Source organism: Malaclemys terrapin, chromosome 21 (genome assembly GCF_027887155.1).
Source record: "Malaclemys terrapin pileata isolate rMalTer1 chromosome 21, rMalTer1.hap1, whole genome shotgun sequence".
Classification (NCBI taxonomy): Eukaryota; Metazoa; Chordata; order Testudines; family Emydidae; genus Malaclemys; species Malaclemys terrapin.
The window spans coordinates 5,055,268-5,075,801 of record NC_071525.1 but is presented as its reverse complement, the minus strand read 5'-3'; the positions used below and the strand labels follow the sequence as shown (position 1 = coordinate 5,075,801).

The 20,534-nt window shown below is 44.7% G+C and overlaps 1 protein-coding gene across 4 annotated transcripts in view; it reads left to right on the top strand.

The window, feature by feature from the left end:
* The window catches only part of SMG5 (SMG5 nonsense mediated mRNA decay factor), a 48,966-nt gene that overhangs the window by 13,840 nt on the left and 14,592 nt on the right, over positions 1-20,534 (top strand). For all 4 annotated transcript variants that reach the window (XM_054010461.1, XM_054010464.1, XM_054010462.1 and 1 more), the window contains exons 5-13: positions 572-661; positions 1,901-1,990; positions 4,423-4,501; positions 5,388-5,513; positions 6,908-6,976; positions 8,797-9,005; positions 9,958-10,095; positions 12,915-13,625; positions 19,609-19,778. In XM_054010461.1, coding sequence (XP_053866436.1) covers positions 572-661; positions 1,901-1,990; positions 4,423-4,501; positions 5,388-5,513; positions 6,908-6,976; positions 8,797-9,005; positions 9,958-10,095; positions 12,915-13,625; positions 19,609-19,778 — 1,682 coding nt within the window. The remainder of the gene's footprint in view (positions 1-571; positions 662-1,900; positions 1,991-4,422; positions 4,502-5,387; positions 5,514-6,907; positions 6,977-8,796; positions 9,006-9,957; positions 10,096-12,914; positions 13,626-19,608; positions 19,779-20,534) is intronic.

Below are 20,534 nucleotides of genomic sequence, written 5' to 3'. Positions count from 1 at the left end.
CTGCCACTTCCCAATGACTGAGGTTTTTTTCTGGAGGCTTTTCTCCCTGTAAGACTGCTGATGCTGTAGCTACAGGAATATATTTTGTTCTTTATCCCTTTCACCCATTTTATTTCTCTTCCTCCCCTGTTGTCAGTCATCTCATCTTCTCTCCTTTTTCTCCCTGTTCTTTTAACAGTCTCTCCAAGCTCATCCAGTGTTGAATGCACACCACATTTCTAGTGGCTTAGTGGTAAAAGTTGTGGCCCTGGCTTCAGTACAAATGAGTGAGGTAGCACTGTTAATGATCGCTGTGGAACAGAGCAGCATACTGCCCTTAGGAGAAGTGAGGTGGCTTAAAAAAAAGGGATATGTTGTCTGCATGAGTCTTGCACAATCTGGTAGCCTGAGACAAACCTGCATTGATCTATAATACAACACAGACAAAGGCCAGCACTCCGGTCTCAGTGTGTGATCTCTTATTTGCATTCACTTAACCGTCATGTATCTCATGAAGAAGCGTAGGCTGCTGCTATCTCTTTCCAGCAGTCTTCACCCATGGGTGTGTTATGATTTGGTATTTCTCATATAGGCTGCAAGAAACCTGTGTCTGCATCGGGGAAAGAAATGGAGTGGGCACAGATGGCGTGTCACAGATGTCTGGTTTATCTGGGAGATTTAGGTAAGAGCAGTGTTTTCTTGCAGGGGGACCTTTAAAATATAAAAGCTGTTGCAAGCATAGCACTGATACCATGATCGTTAGTCACCAGCGATAATTCCTTGCAGACACTGGTTTGTCTTAGGCCTGTTTTCGTGGGTAAAAACCTCACTTCTTCAGATGAAGAAGTGAGGTTTTTACCCACGAAAGCTTATGCCCAAATAAATCTGTTAGTCTTTAAGGTGTCACCAGACTCCTTGTTGTTTTTGTAGATACAGACTAACACGGCTACCCCCTGATACGTAGGCCTGTTGTACGTTTAGAATTTAGACTGACATAGTTGGGGCGGGGGGGGGGGGGGGAGAATCCACACTTCTGAGTGCCATATCTGTGCTGACCTAACCCCAGTGGATGGAGGTAGTTTTTCTATAGTGATGGAAAAGCCGTAGGCTGCTGCTGCAGTAGGGGATTGTTTGGTATAGCTACAGCACCGTCGACAGTATAGACAAGCCCTTACACACACTTGTCACTGACAGATTTGAAGTGAAACCCTCTCGGATAATAGATCTGTTACAGAATGTGGAGGTCCCGTCTTAGTGCCAGCAGACATGGAGTATGCTATTTACTTAGAAGTGTAACAAGAGTTGTGGGTCTGAATCCGTTTCTGTATAAGAACATAGGGTCTGACTTTCACTTGCATTGCTCTGGTACTGTAAAGAAGTCCTTAAAGTGAGCATAACTTCCTATGTACACTCTAAGGCCCTGACCAAGCCTGAGTGGTGCAAGGAGGTCTGAGGGTAAATGAGAATTTGGCCCAACATGCAGAATTCTAAATTGAATCCCGTACAGGGCGATAATGACAAAGCTGTGGCTTTTCAATGGTTACATGTGTTGGTCCATTCTGTAGTGGACTTGTGTCTGTATCTCACAGTCACGACCACAAGAAGTGAGCGTGTGACATGATTTAACTTCTTGCTTGAATATCTGTGTGTGCATGTGAAGGAACGAAAGTACATGTGAATGTACACGAATAACTTAGAGACAGGGTGGGTGAGGTAATATTTATTGGACTTCGTTGGTCTTTTATTGGACCAACTTCTCTTGGTGAGAGAAACAAGCTTTTGAGTGACACAGAGCTCTTCTTCAGGTCTGGGAAAGGTACTCCAAGCATCACAACTAAACCCAACATTGTTCCCTTTTTGCACTGGGCAATCCTAGGGCTCAGCCCGTGGTTTCTGTTGTGCATGATGTCTTTCTTTTCAGCTCGCTATCAGAATGAGTTGGCAGGTGTGGACACGGAACTGTTGGCTGAGAGGTTTTACTATCAAGCCCTTTCTGTTGCCCCACAAATCGGTAAGTGAATTGCCATGAATTTGGGAGCCTTTCAGAACAATAACGTGGCTCCCGTAGCCGAAACCTCTTGTGAAAATGACTAGAGGAAATCACTGTTGTAGCAGTTCGTCTGCTTTGGGTTACCCTTACGTTTCTTACTTTTGAGAGATTTGTTTTATTATCCAGTTACAATAATTCCCCTTTGAGACTCTCTCTTGCTGGCAAACCAAGGAGAGGAGAGCCTCTCTGCTTTAACTCCCAGGATGACTTTGATTTATCAGGTACCTTCCCCCTTATTTTCTAGCCGCATCATGCATAAAAGTTGAAATTTACACGGAAGTGGTGATGTCTGGCTCAACCAAGGTCCAGCTGTGTCTTGCTGCCTTTGCAGAGCATTAATGCTGATACAACTTATATCAGTGAGAAAACCCCACATGCTCCTCTTTTGACTTACAAGCAGTTACTTTGTGCAAATATAACATAGTGGGAGACTGGGAGTTGGACTCCTGGGTTCTATTCCAGGCGCCACTATGACCTCTTGGGCAAGTCACTTAACACTCTGTGTCTCAGTTTTCACACCTGTAAAATGGGGAAATTTTGCTACATTACAAGGCTAGTGCATGTAAAACACTCTGAGCTCAGACAAAAGGTACAATAGAAGCATAGGAACTTATTTAATAGCTTTCTTGTCTAAAGTCTTTTAAATAGTCAGTTGCAATTAAAATTTAGTTTTCATTTCTGTAATGCTCCTGTCATGTTCTCAACGCATATGCACAAATTAGAAATGCATTAATTCAGAACAAAATTGATACAAGGTCAATTAATGAATCAAACCTTCCTGAACATACCGACTGCCTGACCTGCCCAGAAGAAGCTTGGCTGAATAGAGTGGTCTTGCAGAATGCCCTGAAAGGCTTACCAGGTCTGACATCCTGAGTTTGAGAATCAAAGTTGAGGGCCTCTGACGGAGTGTGCTTTTCTAGCACTATACAGATATTGAAGTGTAGGGTGTCTTAATTAAAAGCCTCAGATGATCTCAATTGTGGGCTTCAGATGTGAGCAGAGGTAGCGAAGAGCCTGAACTATATAGATGCTTAGAGTCAAATTAACCCCGTGAGCTGCACTCAGAAACAAACAGTACACATCATGGAGCACATGTAATGAGCCCCCTCAGAGAGGTATTGTTAAGTGGACAGCTGCATTCAGTAGAAGCTAAAGTTTCTGAGTGGTCCTTAGAGGCAGTTTTTACAAAGAGTACAGTTACAGAAATACAGGGCAAGGCTTTTTCCTAGTTGAGTTGTTACTAGGGCTGACCCCTAAGTATGAATAATTGGTGTTTACCATGCTATATAAATCTATCAATAAACTTATACGGCACTTTTACAAATGTAGATAAGATGTTCTACCAATCCTTAGCCGACTGGCTAAGCAGCAGTTCTGCAGAAAAGGGCCAGGGATTACAGTGGACGAGAAGCTGGATATGAGTCAGCAGTGTGCCCTCGTTGCCAAGAAGGCCAATGGCGTATTGGGCTGTATTAGTAGGAGCATTGCCAGCAGATCGAGGGAAGTGATTATGCCCCTCTGTTCGGCACTGGTGAGGCCAGACCTGGAGTATTGCATCCAGTTTTGTCTCTTCCCCCCGCCCCCACAGAAGGGATGTGGACAAATTGGAGAGAGTCCAGCGGAGGGCAACGAAAATGATTAGGGGGCTGGGGCACACGACTTACGAGGAGAGGCTGAGGGAACTGGGGTTATTTAGTCTGCAGAAGAGAAGAGTGAGGGGGGATTTGATAGCCCCCTTCAACTATCTGAAGGGGGGTTCCAAAGGGGATGGAGCTCGGCTGTTCTCAGTGGTGGCAGATGACAGAACAAGGAGCAATGGTCTCAAGTTGCAGTGGGGGAGGTCTAGGTTGGCTATTAGGAAACACTATTTCACTAGGAGGGTGGTGAAGCACTGGAATGGGTTCCCTAGGGAGGTGGTGGAATCTCCTTCCTTAGAAGCTTTTAAGGCCCGGCTTGACAAAGCCTTGGCTGGGATGATTTTGTTGGGGTTGGTCCTGCTTGGAGCAGGGGATTGGACTAGATGACCTCCTGAGGTCTCTTCCAAGCCTAATACTCTATGAATCCAAATCAGGCAGACAGCACAGTAGTTTAGGAGAGAAGGGGACAGGTGAATTATTGATGACTAGGAGGACTTGCTTGAAGGAGAAAGGAGAGCAAGCAGAGGAGGGACAGGAAGATGTGAGGGTAGCATGAAGCAGAATGGAAAAAGTTGAAGGGATCAAGTAGCCAGAGCCTCTTCACCATGGCTTTGTTAATATCCTTTGTACCTGCTGGCGCCGTACACCTTCTGTCATGAACAGAAATGTAGTGAGATGTGAAGGATCTCCTTGCATGAGGATTGTTTGAAATAACACAGGCTTAGTTCACTCTCCTTTTAATTTTCATGACAGGGATGCCCTTTAACCAGCTGGGGACACTGGCAGGGAGTAAATATTACAACGTGGAAGCTACCTACTGTTATTTACGCTGGTGAGTGTCCGTTCCAGAACATACTGAGGCCGGAGGGAGCATCCTCATTGCTCTCCCAGTCAATGAGCCAGATTTTCTCCTTTTTCTTCATGTGTTGCTCCATTTCCTTGCACATCTGCTATTAGTGGGAATGCTGGTGGAGAGAGGTGGTGAAGGCTGCCTCCCTGACAAGACTGTACTGGATCACAGGGCCGCCATGCCACCGATTAAATAAACACGAAGAGCCAGATTTGGAATGATATTTAGGCACTTAAAGATGAAGACAGGTGCCTAGGTGCTTGTAAAAGGGCAGGCAAGTCCCTGCAATCTAGCGTGGCGCTGCCTGTGTGACCCACTTGTAATTCCCCCGGGACAAGGGAGAGACCAACACACGCTAACCAAATAGCATATCCCCTTTTAATAAGGGTTTGGGACCTGAGTAATTACAATAAACAGTTCCTAAGGTTCTTCCCTGAGGGCCGTGGTTCACCTCCCGGATTTCAAGTCCACAGAACAAAGCTGCTGGCCTGAGAGAAAACAACCACCACCCCGCTGCAGCCTGCATGGCTTCTATTCCCCTCTGTCTTACTCCACTTCCTGTTCCTGTTTAAATAGCTCTGTCCTAGTGTGGAGCTGGTCTCCTTGATTACAGCCCAGGCTGTCCCTGAAAGGGGGAGTGCACGCCTTCACAGTGCCCAACGCCTACTGAAATCCGTATAAATCAATCTATCCCTTCAGTGCCTTGAAGAGTCTCATTCGGGACCTATCTTCGTGTTTAGGTGCCAAAATACCTTTTAAAAATTGAGCACTAAGATTTGTGGCACAGCCCAATCAAAGCCACAAAAAGTAACTGGTGAGAATCCCTGCGGAAAAGTAACTTTTTGTTTGTAAAATGTTGGTATCTTAGTCTCCAGTCTGAAGTGTCCTTTGAAGGTGCCTATGGTAACCTGAAGCGGCTGTATGACAAGGCGGCCAAAATGTATCACCAGCTGAAGAAATGTGAAACCAGGAAACTGTCTCCGAGCAAAAAACGGTAAGAGCACAGAGAAGAGGGTGGTATTGGGACAAGACTTGGAATGCGATCATCGGTGGCTTCCTTTAGAAACAGGGCACTGGGTATGATTCCTGGGAACTTTAATAGGGTATGGAGTGTCTGGCACAAATCCAGCGCAAATCAGTCGCCAGTCAGAGTTGTTACTGTTCAATAGACTCTTTTTGATGATCTCAGTCTAGATCCCACTACTGGCCCCTTTAGTGGTGGTCTCTGGGAAAGAGGCCAAGGATTGACTAGGTGCAAAGGTTGAATTCCCCTCTCGTCCCTAGAGCTGGTTGCTGCAGATCAGGGTTGAGGCATATTGGTGGAGTGGAATATGTAGGAAGCTTGCACTGTTACTGCCTATGTACATCCAGCCTGTGGATTTCAGTCTCCAGGGCTGTCATTCTGTCACAAGGACTAAATTTCACATTACGAAATAAAAAGCAATATGGGAACTCTGGCATCAAGTAGGTACTGAGAGCCCTTTCATCTAACTCAGCGACCTACCATAACCCACCGCTATTCACTAATACCTTGTGTCAGCAATGTAGCAGTTTACTTTGTTTTAAATACATCTTTGCTAGTTGTGTTTACCGCTGCCTTTGCAGGAGAACTCCATATAGTCATCACCCATCTAGTAGACCAATATTCATGGTGCATTTAATAGGAAGTCAATAGTGTGAGTAACTTGTTTCCATTTATCTGGCCTTGATTTTTAATGCATTAGAATTTTCTGCTAGTGGTCTGGTTCTATTCTTAGTGCTCTTCTCAAGCATTATCCAGACTAGTTTCTTCTTTCATGTCTACCACCTGCTTCCAGATATTCTAGTGCCTGAGCTAAATAAATATCCAGTAGATATGCAGTTTGTTCCACTCTGCATCTCCAGAGCCTGACATATGGTTGGTTGGTTGTGTGAAGTGGTTCCTGACCTCTCTTGGATTGAGAGAACAAATTTTGTAAATGTGTGGATGAAAATTGGAGACTTGAATATTCTTCAACCAGAACTGCTGATCCATGAGAATACTGACATCCTCTGCCTTTACAGCTTAAGATCTTGCTCTGTTTAGTACTGAACAGCCTCAGAATTCTTTAATGCTCCCCCCTGCCATTTTTGCTGTCCGAACTCCTTGTTTCCAAAGTTTAAACATGATCATAAGTTCTGAAACGGATGGAATATCAATACCCCTTTCTCAAAGCAGAACTCTCTGATGGCACAGATGTGTGGTCAAGCTAGATTTTGCCACTATAGTGAAGGTGGGAGACCATGAATAAACTAACTTACTAGCAATCCATCAGAAACCTGATTTACATACGTGAATAAGAACATTGCTATCCTCTTGCAGCCAAGTGATGGGATACTCACTTAACTGTGTTTCTCTTTAATCTTTAGATGCAAAGACATTAAAAGGTTGCTGGTGAGCTTTATGTATCTCCAGAGCCTTTTGCAGCCAAAAAGCAGGTAAGGTTACCATACAACTTCTATCCTCTGTAGGTGACTTGTAGCTGCAAACAGTAGACATGGAAGAGACTTGCATTGTATCCTCACCACAAATGCAAAACAGCATATCTTAGTGATGCCTTTATTGAGCCTTTCAGTCAAGAATCCCAAACGTCAGGAAAGTCATATAACACTTCTGTGAGGGAGGAGAGTATTATCACCACAGAGAAACTTCACACACAGGGATTAAATCATTCAGTCGTGGTCGCTCAGTAAATCAGTGGCTGAGTGAATGTAGAATCGGAAGTTCTGACTTCCCAATCTCTCCGTGTCATCTTTGTGTTATGATGCCCCCTCACTGTGTTCAAATTCTTTGCCCAGTCTTCAGATCTGTGCTTCTATCAAGCATTGGCAGAATGACATCAGTGCAAAGGGTCACAATCTGCACACGTGCAGAACCATAGAGCAGTTCATTATAAACACCTGCAATCTAACCACCTTGTTCAGGGGAAAGATGCTCTTCTTTCCATAAGATGGAATAAGTGTGAAGCTTTGTACAGTTGCGTGGCTTTTCCTGGATTTTCTGTCTCTGCCAAGAGACTTCAGGTAGCTCTAAATTAACCCTTTAAATACTGTTGGGTGCAGATTGATTACTGCTAGGGGGCAGTCCACACTCTCTTATTCTCTTGCCCATTTTAAGGAATTGATTTGTGCTGGTTGACCCTGGATTTACACTTCACTGGTACTCCCATGTAACGCACATTCAGTGGGTGGTGTCTGTGTCTCGGGGTGGAAGAGGAAGTAGAGCTCCCCCAATTGCCCATGTCTGCTGTCCCATTCAAGAGGATTTGCTGGACCTTTTACAGCCAGTTTCTCTCTAGAAGCTGGGAACATCTTGTAACCACTGTACCGATTCCCATAATGCTGCTTCTGAAGCAGCAAACAGCTGCCAATGATTCTGGAGTGTGTGTGAGGTTGCAGATGAGAACAGGTGTGGGGGATCACAGAAGGAAAAAGGTTGAGACCCTCGATTGAGGCTGTTACCGTGTAATGTGTTAATTACACAGTAGAAATAACTGATTCTGAAATGTTCACTCTTCTTAAGAATGAAGGGTACTGTATATATTGATGTGTATTGCCATATAGTGCCTCCTGACCCAGGCATACCCCTGTGGGAAGAAAGTCACCCAGTGGTTATTTATATTTATCCATCTCATGGGGAATTTTTGTGTCTTATTCTAAAGTGCTTTGAGATCCTTAGGTTAAAAGAGCTATAGGAGTGTAAAGGATCATTTTTCAGCCTCAGATTGAGCTCCGGATTTGTAGAAACCTGCTGGCTTTCCATAGCTGATTAGGTCAGTACGTTAATCTAATCAATGAAGAATTAGCTGGTTTACTGCTTAATATCCTGGCCATTACTACATGGGATGAAAGGTCAATTGTGGCTGGTTTCTCGCTGCCTGGGCCAGCTATGGCGACAGCACCCTTAGCCCAAGAGTGAGGAGTTGAGCCTCTCACTTCATTCTCTAGTGATCCATCCTGGCAGTATAGGAGATGCTCCGCTAGCTGTTTACTGTATCACTTTAGTTTACACTCTGTAGGAATGGGACGGATTGCTCGGATTATCTAGTCTTTCCCCCTCTGCCTGTGTATGATTGTTCCCTTCAGTATATTCTCCAGTGCCTCGTCCTATCTTGTTCTAAATGACTTAAGTGATGACTGAGTTTGCACCAGTTTTCGTTCAGTATCCACATGAACATTCTGGTTGCCAGGAGCTTGAGACTTAACTTGCTGCAGGGCATTTGAAGAGTAAATCAATTTGTTTTTCCCCCCACGTTAAGCTCTGTGGACTCTGAGCTAACATCTCTTTGCCAGTCGGTGCTGGAGGGTTTCAACCTTTGCTTGTTCTACCTGCCTTCTCCTCCTAATCTGAGCTCAGCGAGCGAAGACGAAGAGGAATATGAGAGTGGATATTCCTTCCTTCCCGACCTGCTCATCTTCCGCATGGTGATCATCTGCCTAATGAGCGTCCACAGCCTCAAAAGGGCAGGTAATCAGTGCATTGACAACGAACACTGTTAGTGACGCGACTCATTGAATTGTAGTGCTGTGAGAGGAGGACAGCCTTGAAGAACATAAATGTTGAACAAGATGACCCGTCCATTCTGGACACTGACCTTCCATGGAATAAGGCAGTGGTCCCCAAACTGTGGGGTGTGGGCCCTGAGCCAGCCCCCATGGAGGGCAGGGAGAGAGTGCCATTCTGCCCCCAGCTCTGCTCCGGCCGCTGGCTCCCAGCCCCCCAGAGGGCTTGGACAGATTCCATTATGGATAAGGAGAGCCATGACGGAAAAAGTTTGGGGACCACTGAAATAAGGGGACCCACTTTACTCAGGTTAATTTAAAACTGGGTAACTCCTATAATCTAACTTGAAATTTGTTAGTTGTTAGTGATGGAGAAGACGTATTACGTTGCATCTAAATCGGTCTCCTGGACCAGGTCAGGATTGCTCCCTGCAGTGTATTTTCTAGTGTCCAATTCAGTGTGAAATGTCCTAATTAATGATGTTTCCAGCACTTCCTTCCGATACCAGATAGTTATCCTTCATCTACACTTTCCCAAAGGATGTCAACACCAAGAAGGAAGAGGAATTGTTTAGAGTGTGCGACTTCTCTCCCTTCTTGGTGTTTGCATCCTTCAGACACCAGACAGTTATCCTGCTTGCCACCACTTTTTTCACTATAATAGGAAGATCTGCATAAAAAACTATTATTTCCTATCATTAAGGTGAGAGGTGAAATACCAGTGATGTCACCTTGGGCTGATTTAGGGATTGAAGTTTTTTCAGGAAGTGGTAACGGCTGGATGTTGATGCCACTTGTCAAGATGGCTGTGTCCCATGCAATTAGACAGTAAATCTGAAACGTATCTTATTTGACATCCATTTTGCTGCAGAAGTGGGGTAGTCTATTCACTTCACCTCTGTGCTCTCTTGTTGCAGGTTCAAAGCAGTACAGTGCAGCCATTGCTTTCACTCTGGCCCTCTTTTCTCATCTGATAAACCACGTGAATATTCGCCTGCAGGCAGAACTGGAAGAAGGGGAGAATCCAGTTCCGGCCTTGCAGAGCGACGGCCCAGGTAAGAGGAGGGAGGTGGTGAGTGCTGTGTTAGCTCAAACGACTTCCCTGTATGTGGCCGCCATGCCCCTTTCCTGAGTGTATTCAGTCTGAGCTTTATAGTACAGTGCACAGCTATAGGGTTGCAGAGCTGAGTTTGAAACGCTTTGATTCTTCATTGCCAGGCGGGAAGCACTAGGCACAGGTAGTATGCTGAGTCTCGAGGGAAAGGAAGTCCCCTCTCTTACTCTAGAGTACCCTGTTCTGGAATGGCTTGGCTTTCGTAGGAAGCTCTCAGAGGGATGCTTGCTCTGTGAAAAATAGGGAAAACCCTCTGAGTTCAGAGGCAGCCCATGGTGAGGTGGGGTGGGGACACAGTCAGACTGGAGGCGTTTGCTAAATTGTTGAGCAGCGACTTCAGTTTCACAGATGTGACCGAAGTGCAGGTCCGCCCTGTCTTGTAATACCACTTGCTCCTCATTCATTTCAGGATCTAGGTCAAATGAGTCCTGCGTGGCTTTTAAAACTCTCCATTGGCTTTGCTCCAGCTGAACTCATGCATCTCGTCTGTGCCGTTCTTCCTATCTCCTCTGATAAGTTTATGAATGGGCTTATATGCCGAGGTTGCCTGCTATAGAAGGGGACTGGACTGGACAACCCAGCAGGCCCCTTCCAATCCTGCATCCTCTGCTCATCTAGCACGCCTCTCCTCTGTCCATTTCATGATCTTACAGCTCATGCAAGAGGCGCCTTCCCTGTTGTCTGGAACAGTCATTCTGTATCTCTCTCCAACTCATTCTTCTTCAGTATTTCTTCTCCATGTCCACTGAAAGTAGGGCAAGAAGTAATTAGCTTAATCTGCACCAAGGGAGATTTAGGTTAGAGATTAGGAAAAACTTCCTAACTATATGGATAATTAAGCATTGGAATAGGGAGGTTGTGGAATCCCCGTCATTAGAGGTTTTAAAGAACAGGTGGGACAAACACCTGTCAGAGACATTCTAGGTTTACTTGGTCCTGCTTCAGTGCATGAGGCTAGACTTGATGACTTCTCAAGGTCCCTTTCAGCCCTACATTTCTATTATTGTAGGATAAACAAGAGGTCTTTGGTCTCCAAGGTTGCCTATTGGATCAGGCTTTTTATTTTCTTTCAAGTCAATTCAGCTTCGGCGAAAGCTGAAGTCCCGCTCCTTTGTAAATTCTGCCCAATCACTATCTTTAGAAAAATGGAAATTCAGATTTTTCTTTGACCCAAGTAATGTACTTGATTCATATTAAACAGGACTCTCCAGTATGTGGCCAGAGATAATGGGGATGACGTAATGACCACTAATTAAAGATGGGAATAACTTAACTCGCTATTTATAGGTTGAGGTTAATTTAATTAAATGTTGTTGTGCTGGGGTCTTAATCACTTGCCTTAAACAGTTCCACTGAACACACCAAACATATCCATAATAATGTACAGACTAGTCTGATCAGTAACAGCTGTATATCTTTAGAATGATGGCATGTTTGTGTAGCTCATTTATTTCTGCAGAAGAGGAATTTAACTTCCGCTTTCTTTCCTTCCTTCCTTTCTTATAAAATTAGTCAAATGTTTCAACCTGTATCTTGACTACTCTGAGACAATTCCCACATACTGCACTGCAGTGTTGTTTAATAAGCTATTGTTTTTATATAGTTGATGCAGATTCTCCCCCAGCCTTGGTTTTAAATAAAACAAGGTGAGTTAAGCACCTTAAAACACTGAGCGCTATCGGTCTAATAAGAAAGGTGGATTAGACCAGTTCAATCTAAGATTACTGAGAGTAGCAGTTCGGTTTTAATTTCAAACCTTCTGGCATGCATGCAAGTATCCTGCCCCTTTGCTGTATTGTCAGCAATCTGAAATGCATGCAACACGTTTTAATTGGAAAGTAAAATACAGGCTTGTTTTTAAACCAAGATTTTTATTGTAAATGCGTCTCAACCAAGACGAATTAGCCTCTGGTCAGATGACTGAATTCTTGGCAGAAGATTGCATTTTTTATCAGTCAGTGAATTTGTTTAGTGCTTCTAATAAAAGGTGTGTATTCTTCTCTTGCTAAAGAACCATTAAGAAGTGAAATTTTCTCTAGTTAACTGTGTGGGCTCTTTCATTGGAGAGCTGGGCTGGGAAGAAAGTGGTTTTGTATTTAAATGAATTTTGTTCTGGCGTGGCAGTCCATATAATGACTGATCAGCTCAGACAATATGAATTTAAGCTTCTTTAGACTTCTCCCTGTGTTCTCCAATCTTGTCCTGGACAGACTCCATGTCTAAGGCCCATTCTTTCCTTAGTCTTTCTGCTGAAATTACTCTCAAAAGGGTGTTGATTGTGGGTTGTATAATATGGATTCCATAACTAGAAATTGGATCAAGATCTGTTCATTCATTTCACACTAGCTGCCCATCTACCAGCCATCAAATGGAAATGGCTTTCACTTGGTTAGGTAGGACTTGGGCAGGATTTAAACCAGTGTCATACAGGTTTCCACCCTGTATTTGCTAGGATACTGAATGGATCTGGGGATTAGTAAATGCCATTAGGAGGTAAAGGAATTGTCCGTAATTAAACTTGTATGTTTCTGTGTGACTGGGGGTTGGTTGGGGTGTGGGGTTCCCATCGCTTCACTTGTTGGTGCTTACGTTGACTCATTTGTAAAGTGGAATCATCTCCCAAGGGTGCCTTGAAACATCCTCTGATGAAAGGTGCTATAGAAGTGAGACACTGACCCTTCTCCTAACTTGGGACTGGCCACCTGGTTGGGTTGTCCATCAAACTGTTCCAAGTGTTTTTGTTTCGGGTGTCTTTTGCAGATGACCAAGAGACCCGGGAGCCTTTGAACTCCGTTGAGAAGGAAGCAGATGCTGACTTAGCCAACCACCGGCCCAGTGATGAGCAGAGGAAGAAGGACAGCAAGAAGAGCAAGAAATACTCTCGCCTCTCCTGCTTGCGCCGCCGGCGCCATCCCCAGAAGGTTGATGAGAGTGACCTGAGCGAGGGCTTCGACTCCGACTCCAGCCAGGACTTCACTAAGGGCAGCGATGGCTCGGAGAGTGGCTCGGAGAAAAGCGATGAGGAGGTGGAGACAGCCTTTGATGTGGAGACAGACTCAGACATGAACAGCCAGGAATCCCGTTCCGACCTGGAGGATATGGAGGACGAGCCAGGGGAGGAGGGAGGCGGCCGAACCAAAAGCATGAAAAATGGGTCCAAGGAGACCTTAAAAAACTGCATGGAGGGGAGCGGGCTGGTGGACTCTAAAAGCCTCAGTGTCTCCAAGACTGAGAATTCAGATGCTGCAGTCAATGGGCCAGGGTCCATGGGCACTAATGAAGCTAGCATAGCCAGTAACCTCCAGGCCATGTCCACACAGCTGTTCCAGACCAAACGCTGCTTTCGCTTGGCCCCCACTTTCAGCAACGTCCTCTTGAAACCAACTCATGAACCAGCTGCCTTGAAAGAGGTAGTGGACAGCAAGCCTTGTGTCAACGGGGATGTGGAGAAGCCTGGCTTCCCTGAACAAGGTAAGGATGGATACTTGGTTACAAACGATATCTTTCCTGGCGTGGAAGAATACACAGACCTGGGTAGAAAATGATTGAGCAATAGCCGTCTTCTCGAGGAGTGAAATCCATCCCTGTGCAACACTATAGTGCATTATTGTGCACTACCGTGGCACCTGGGAGCCCCAGTCGTGGACTGAGACCCTGTTGCACTTGGTGCTGTACAGACCCAAGATGGTCCCTGCCCCAAGAAACTTACAATCTAAATGTAAGAAAAGAGACAACAGGTGGATATAGGGCGAGAACAATGAGACGTGATTGGTCAGCATGATACCCTGAAGTCCCCTGGAGCCCTGTTTTGACCAGAGTGGGACTTAAGTGGTGAACAGGCTGGCCGTTTGCATAGGAATGAATTTCACCCTTAATGCATGGAAGGCCAGTTCCATACGTTACCGTAAAAGGAGAGAGCAGTGCATCAGGACAGAGTTGTATAGTATTTCTCTGTGATGTAATAAAAGATGATTAACCTGTTCACACAGAACCGTTTAGTGAGATAACTTTACTTATTGAACTAATTTGAGATTGTTTGTAAGCTTCTGTGCAGTAGGCACAATAATATTTCCAACTGGGTGTTTAGGGGCTTTATTTATTAATACAGAGGGACATAAGTCTGTGTGTTTCCCAAAGTGTGGGCTGTGTTCCCCTGTGGGATGCAAAGGACTAACTGAGGAGGTATCAGTGGAACTTAGTTCTCGAAAATGTCAGCTTTTATTTTTAAAGTCTCTAGCTGTGATGGTTGTGAGGAAAACCTTCAAAATGGGAAGCAGATGTAACTCGTACAGAGATGTCTGCCTGAGTTTTCAGAGAGTCTGAACTAGTATCTCTGTGGTCTGAACGGCCTTATTCATTGTAGTGAGTGCTGATTTACGTGCCAATGAGAGTGAACAGTGTTGACATTTAAACACTTTGCTGCTCTTCAAAGCATGTAAGAAAGGAGAGGACAGGTCATGTTATGAAGATCTATACCAGCATTTCCTAAAGTTTGGGGTGCAGAGGATTGGATTGCAGGGTGGAGATGATGTATAAATTAAGGCTATAGCTACACGTCCGAGCCTGTACTGGCATAGTTCCCTAGTATGCAGCCTAAGCCGGCAGGAGTAGTTCTGCTGGCATAGCTACACCACCTCCCCAAACTAAGCTAATAGAAGCACTCTTCTGTCAGTATAGTTACTTCTGCATGGGGGTTTTGCTGGCAGATATTGGCTAGGGGCTGTGAATTTTTTCACACTCCTAGATGACGTAAGTATGCCAGCATAATTTTGTAGTGTGGACCAGGCATTGCAGGGTAGCCAAAGAGTTGAGGTCAGTTCCCTTTTCTTAAAAGGGGCCTCAACTTTCAAAACTTTGGGAAATGCTGTTATAACCTGTTCACAGGGAACAGTTCTGATTGACTGGGTCTTTCTCATCTCTGACTTCTGTGGTACTGTGAAAAGCAGACTTAGCACCATTTTTCTCTGTTGCCCTGCATGGTGTAGTCCAGGGGTAGGCAACCTATGGCACGCGTTGAGCGGCAAGCTCATTTTCAGTGGCACTCACACTGCCCGGGTCTTGGCCACCGGTCCGGGGGGCTCTGCATTTTAATTTAATTTTAAATGAAGCTTCTTAAACATTTAAAAAACTTTATTTACCTTCCATACAACAATAGTTTAGTTCTATATTATAGACTTACAGAAAGAGACCTTCTAAAAACGTTAAAATGTATGACTGGCACGTGAAACCTTAAATGAGAGTGAATAAATGAAGACTCGGCACAGCACTTCTGAAAGGTTGCCGACCCCTGGTGTAGTCATTTTACACCAGTGCAAAGTATGTACAAAATGCTACTATTCCGATTTGCAGGTGTTCCCTAGTGGATTAGGGTAAATGACTGCACGAGGTGCAGGCTAAGGGAGAAATGGGCCATTAATGTTTAAATGCCGATACAGAGTCATCCGCATGTCTGTAAAATTAGTTTTGGGTTCTGTGTTTTGTTAATGCTTCCCGCTGAAATTAATTCCACTCTCAAAGCTAAAGATCTGTTCAATTGCTCGTGCTGCAGAGTCTAGTTGAATTTGAAATTTTGGCGGTTTTACTGCTGATTAAATCATAAAAATTCTGTGATTGGCAATTTCCTGGTGACTCTAAACAGAATCCATGCGACTCTCCTCTAGCTGTACTGGCTGGGTGAACTCTGCAGCGTCCACAGAAGTGAAAACTTGTTTGTATCCGTAAAAGCCAGCAGATTTGACTGAATGACATGCAAGGAGCAGAGATGTGGAGTTAGGGGCAATTTCTATACACTCTCAATCGTAACATCCCATAAGTCTTTAGGTTTGTAGGGCCAGATTCTAACTTTAGATGCACAGTAGATGGCACTGCAGATTTCTTAAAGCTATTCAGTGACCTGTATTATTCAATCAAAGTAATGTTCTGGGAGAGAACAGCTAGAAAAAGAGATGATATAACACAAGTGCATTATTTGTATTCCAGATTAACCACTTGAGCCAGTCTGGTCTTGTTTGTTAGTCACTCCTTCCAGCTTCCCTGATATTGGGGAGCAAGAAAGCATTTTGCATCATGCTCAAACCTAGTTTCCATGGGTATGCAACTCTGACAAGGACTCAGGCTTTGCCTAGGCTAGGATGTAAAGGTGTAGTGTGAGATCATGTTAGCTAGCTTGAGCTAACTAAGACCTTCTAAAACTCTAGTCAGGGAAAGGCAAGTTGTATTCTAGCATGCTAAATCTGGAGATTTAGAAAGGGATAGACCAAGCTAGCCAACATGAGCTAATGCCACACCATTACATCCTAGTCTAGACAGAGCCTCAGGGCTTGTCTCCACTTCCAGGGGGGCGGAAGGGCAACCGATATGCAGCGATCAATCCACCAGGGGTCGATTTAGTAGGTCTAGTGAAGACCCACTAAATCAACCGCCGATCACTCTCCCATGGACTTCAGTACTCCACTGGAATGAGAAGCATAAGGTAAGTCAACGGGAGAGTTTCTCCTCTCGACTCAGCACGGTGTAGACACCGCAAGAGGTCGACCTAATGTGAATCGACTCCAGCTATGTTATTCACGAGGTCGACTTAGCCCTGAAGTGTAGACCTCCCCTCAGACTGGCATTAATTCACTTCAGAGGGAGTTCTTCCTGATTGGGGGCAGGGAGGGGAAGGTCTCTGAAATGGGGCTAGTCAGGGTGGGAGTTACAGGCCCTTATCAGACATTTCTTCTTTAGAATTATACACTCTGTAACCTGTTATAAAGCACTGTTATATTTTTCTCTCCCTAATTGGATTCACAATCAATACAGAGAATGATGGGGGATGGGTTTGATGCAACATTCTGATTGAAAATTTAAACATCCTATAGGTCAGGAAATCCCAAAGCTTTGGTTCTACCCGTGATTGTAACCCTATACCCTCACTCCATGTAGGTTTTGTTAGTATTTTGTATTGCATTCTTATAGTGCTGGTGTTCATACCAGAGATCCCAAAGTACTTCACAGGCATTGTATATAGAGATATTGCAACCACTGCTGGTGTGAAACAAGGTAACCATTTAACAGCACTCTGCAACACTTTGTCAGTTTGAAAGGAAATGCCGTGCAGTTAGGAAAAGTGAAGAATTATTCTGTTGAAGTTTTGCTTTCTGTGTGCGGTGGGGGCACACAGCTGATGCTGCTGTGGGAATGTTTTGAATTTCATGACATTTGTACATCTAAATTCTCAACCACAAGGTTGAATTAACCTGTGTGCTGTCTTGCTTTGAACTTCTCTGGCTCAGTTGTGCACATGTATAAGGACAAACCCCTCCTGACTGATTGTGCCTTCCAGACAATGCTGAAGAATGCTATGTGGCTTCTGACTACGCCAGGGTTGGATGCCTAAGGAATTCATAGAATATCAGGGTTGGAAGGGACCTCAGGAGGTCATCTAGTCCAACCCCCTGCTCAAAGCAGGACCAATCCCCAGACAGATTTTTGCCCCAGATCCCTAAATGGCCCCCTCAAGGACTGAACTCACAACCCTGGGTTTATTGGTCACTAGCTGCTGCTATCGATGGGTTGATGGAAAGATTATTGCTGTATTAATAAGCAGTCATGTTTGTCTAGTGGTTAGAATGAGGGATTGGAAGTTGAGAGACATGGGTTCTAATCTCACCTCCGCTGCTCAGTCTCCTGTGAGTAAAAGAGCCTCCCAATACCTTTGAGATCCTTGCAGATGAGGAACTATAGACTTGCAGAATATTATGGATCTTTAAGTACTGATGAGCTTCAAGCAGTTAAATAGCCTTGCCCTGTCCATCCCTTGCTCCATCTGAGGTACCCAGCTGTAGCTAGTACTGACCCAAACAGTTGCTTCTGAATCTCTTCTTAAACGTGGGGGTGGCTTGCTGCTGTTCCTGCTTTTTCTTGGTTTCCGTGGTGCAGCTGCCGGAATCTTCATTCTGCTAGCTTTTATGCAGCTGTGTCAGCACTGTTCTGCCAACCGAAGGGAGACCTGTACGGTTTTGTAGGGGCCTGATTAAGGGGAAGGAAATGAGGACTGTAGGGTCTTGTTGTAGAGGAGGAGGTGTATTTTTATATGCTAGATCAAGTGATAACTGAATGAGATTCGCAACTGAGGGAGATCTTTAGCAGGACCAGAGTGGCTTTAGAGGGTTTGCTGAACTCTAGAGGGAGGGATCTTGTTCTTCACATTGGTTCCCTGCCTGTCTAGTTTTCATTTCCTTCCCGTACCGCTGTTGGGCAAGTTCTAACTAGACGTTAATGTCTGTTGATAGTACAACTGTCTTTCAATGGGGATACAAAACTCCCCCCACCCCTACACGGCCATTCATTCCTGGCTTTTGCCATGTAACCTTAAGTGTGGTGGGTTTGTCTCTAAAAGTGGGTCTCGGTTTGTAAATGCGTTGTTAGCTGTGGAATGATTGGGTTGCTCATTCATTAGACCAGGACCAGTATTCATGCAGCATAGATGGAACTTATAAAGCAGGAAGTGTTAAATAACGGTGCTGAAAACAGCTACGTGTACTGCGTGGAGAGGGTCATTGTATATAACAGGGCTCAACTGAATGAGCGTCGGTTCCAAAAGAGGTGGACTTCGACTGAGGTAGTAGAACTGAGTCCAGTTTGCAAAGCACTCTTGCAGCACACAGACACGGACAGCATGTGCAATGTTGTACCAGACAGAGGAAGACACAGGCCTTCCCCTGACTAATTTACAACTTTGCCCTTTAATAAGGCTATCACGGCACTTGATGCAGGTGGAATAAAGAAGCATTCTTGTCTGCACTGAGGAAAGGGTAGGCAGGGAGGGTCAGAGGGTCACTAACTTGCTTAGGATAACCCAGCAAATATGGGGAAGTTGGGAATCGCTCCTACGTATGTCAGCTGTTCTAGCCACTAGTTTATTATTACTTTATTATCTTGCATCTGAAGAAGTGAGGTTTTTACCCACGAAAGCTTATGCCCAAATAAATCTGTTAGTCTTTAAGGGGCCACTAGACTCTTTGTTGTTTTTGTAGATACAGACTAACACGGCTACACCCTGATACTTTATTATTTGTATTACTGTAATGCCTAGAGATCTAGATAGGGACCAGGACCCCCTAGTGGTAGGGGCTGTACAACTGTAGAACAAAAGACGGACCCTGCCCCAAGGAGCAATCTAAGTGTAAGAGAAGAGAGAACAGATGGAGAGGCATACAGACAGACAGGAGAGTACAAGGAAACAGTGAGACTGTACTGGTCAACATGATGAGCCTGCTGCCGTCCAAGGGATAGTTACACCAGTCAGTAAACTGCTGTTGTGGATGTGTGCGGATGAAGTAGGAAATTCTGAAGCATCTTTTCCTTCCCACTCCAATGGTGACTGGCTGTGCAAATACCAACATGGTTTCTTACCAGGTCTCCACTTGGTGTTTAACGCACGGTATCTTTGCTCTTTTCTTTGTCGTTTCAGATGACTTGTCCGACTCTGAAGAGAGCATCACCAGTAACAAATCCTGTAGGAACGAGAGATCCCTCCAAGAGAAACTAGAGATCATAACCAATGAGGGCCTGCTTCCGACTGTCAAGGTGTTTCTGGACTGGTTGAGAACCAACACTGACCTCATCATCATGTGTGCCCAGGTGTGGGGGTTTTGTTTAAATGTACACTGTTAATGACAGCGTCTCCTAAGTGCCAGCTTGGGTGATTATATTGTGACAAGCCTCCCTGTAGATTCAGGTGGATACATTGTTTGTCCCTTCCTGGCATAAATTATTGTTGTGACGTTAATGTGTATTGTTAAACAGATCCCATGTTGCACCACAGATATAACAGCCTCTCAGTGACTGGGGTAGTGATCTCTGTGCATGGTTTGCAAATCAGTGTGTTAAGTTTGTAAAGCACTTCGGGATCCCTTGGGATGAAATGTATTATTCATAATCAAATTACTTCCTCTCATTGTTATAACTATTTTATTGTTAGGTTCTACCCTACAAATACATTTTGGTGATGGGGGAACAGAGAATTTAGGTTTATTAAATAGCCCTGACCTAGAAGCCGTGAGAATGAAACAAACCCACATCTAGACACAGGGATCATCTATCATGATTGCTGTTGGGTCTTCTGTCTGTTTCAACAACTTGCCAAAAAAATGAGAGGGTGGATGTAGCGGCAACTGCTGGTTAGGTGGCCTGCTGGCTAGGTCAGGAGACTGGGCATCCGTAGCCCAGAGATTCTATTCTTGACTCTGCTAGTGTCTTGTTGTGTCTTTGAACAAGTCATCCTTGCCTCTCTACCTTGGTTTCCCCGTCTGTCAAATTAAACTAATCTCTACATCACAGGATGTTGAGGCTTAATTATTTGCAAAGTGCTTTGAAGTCTCTGGAAGGTGCTATCAA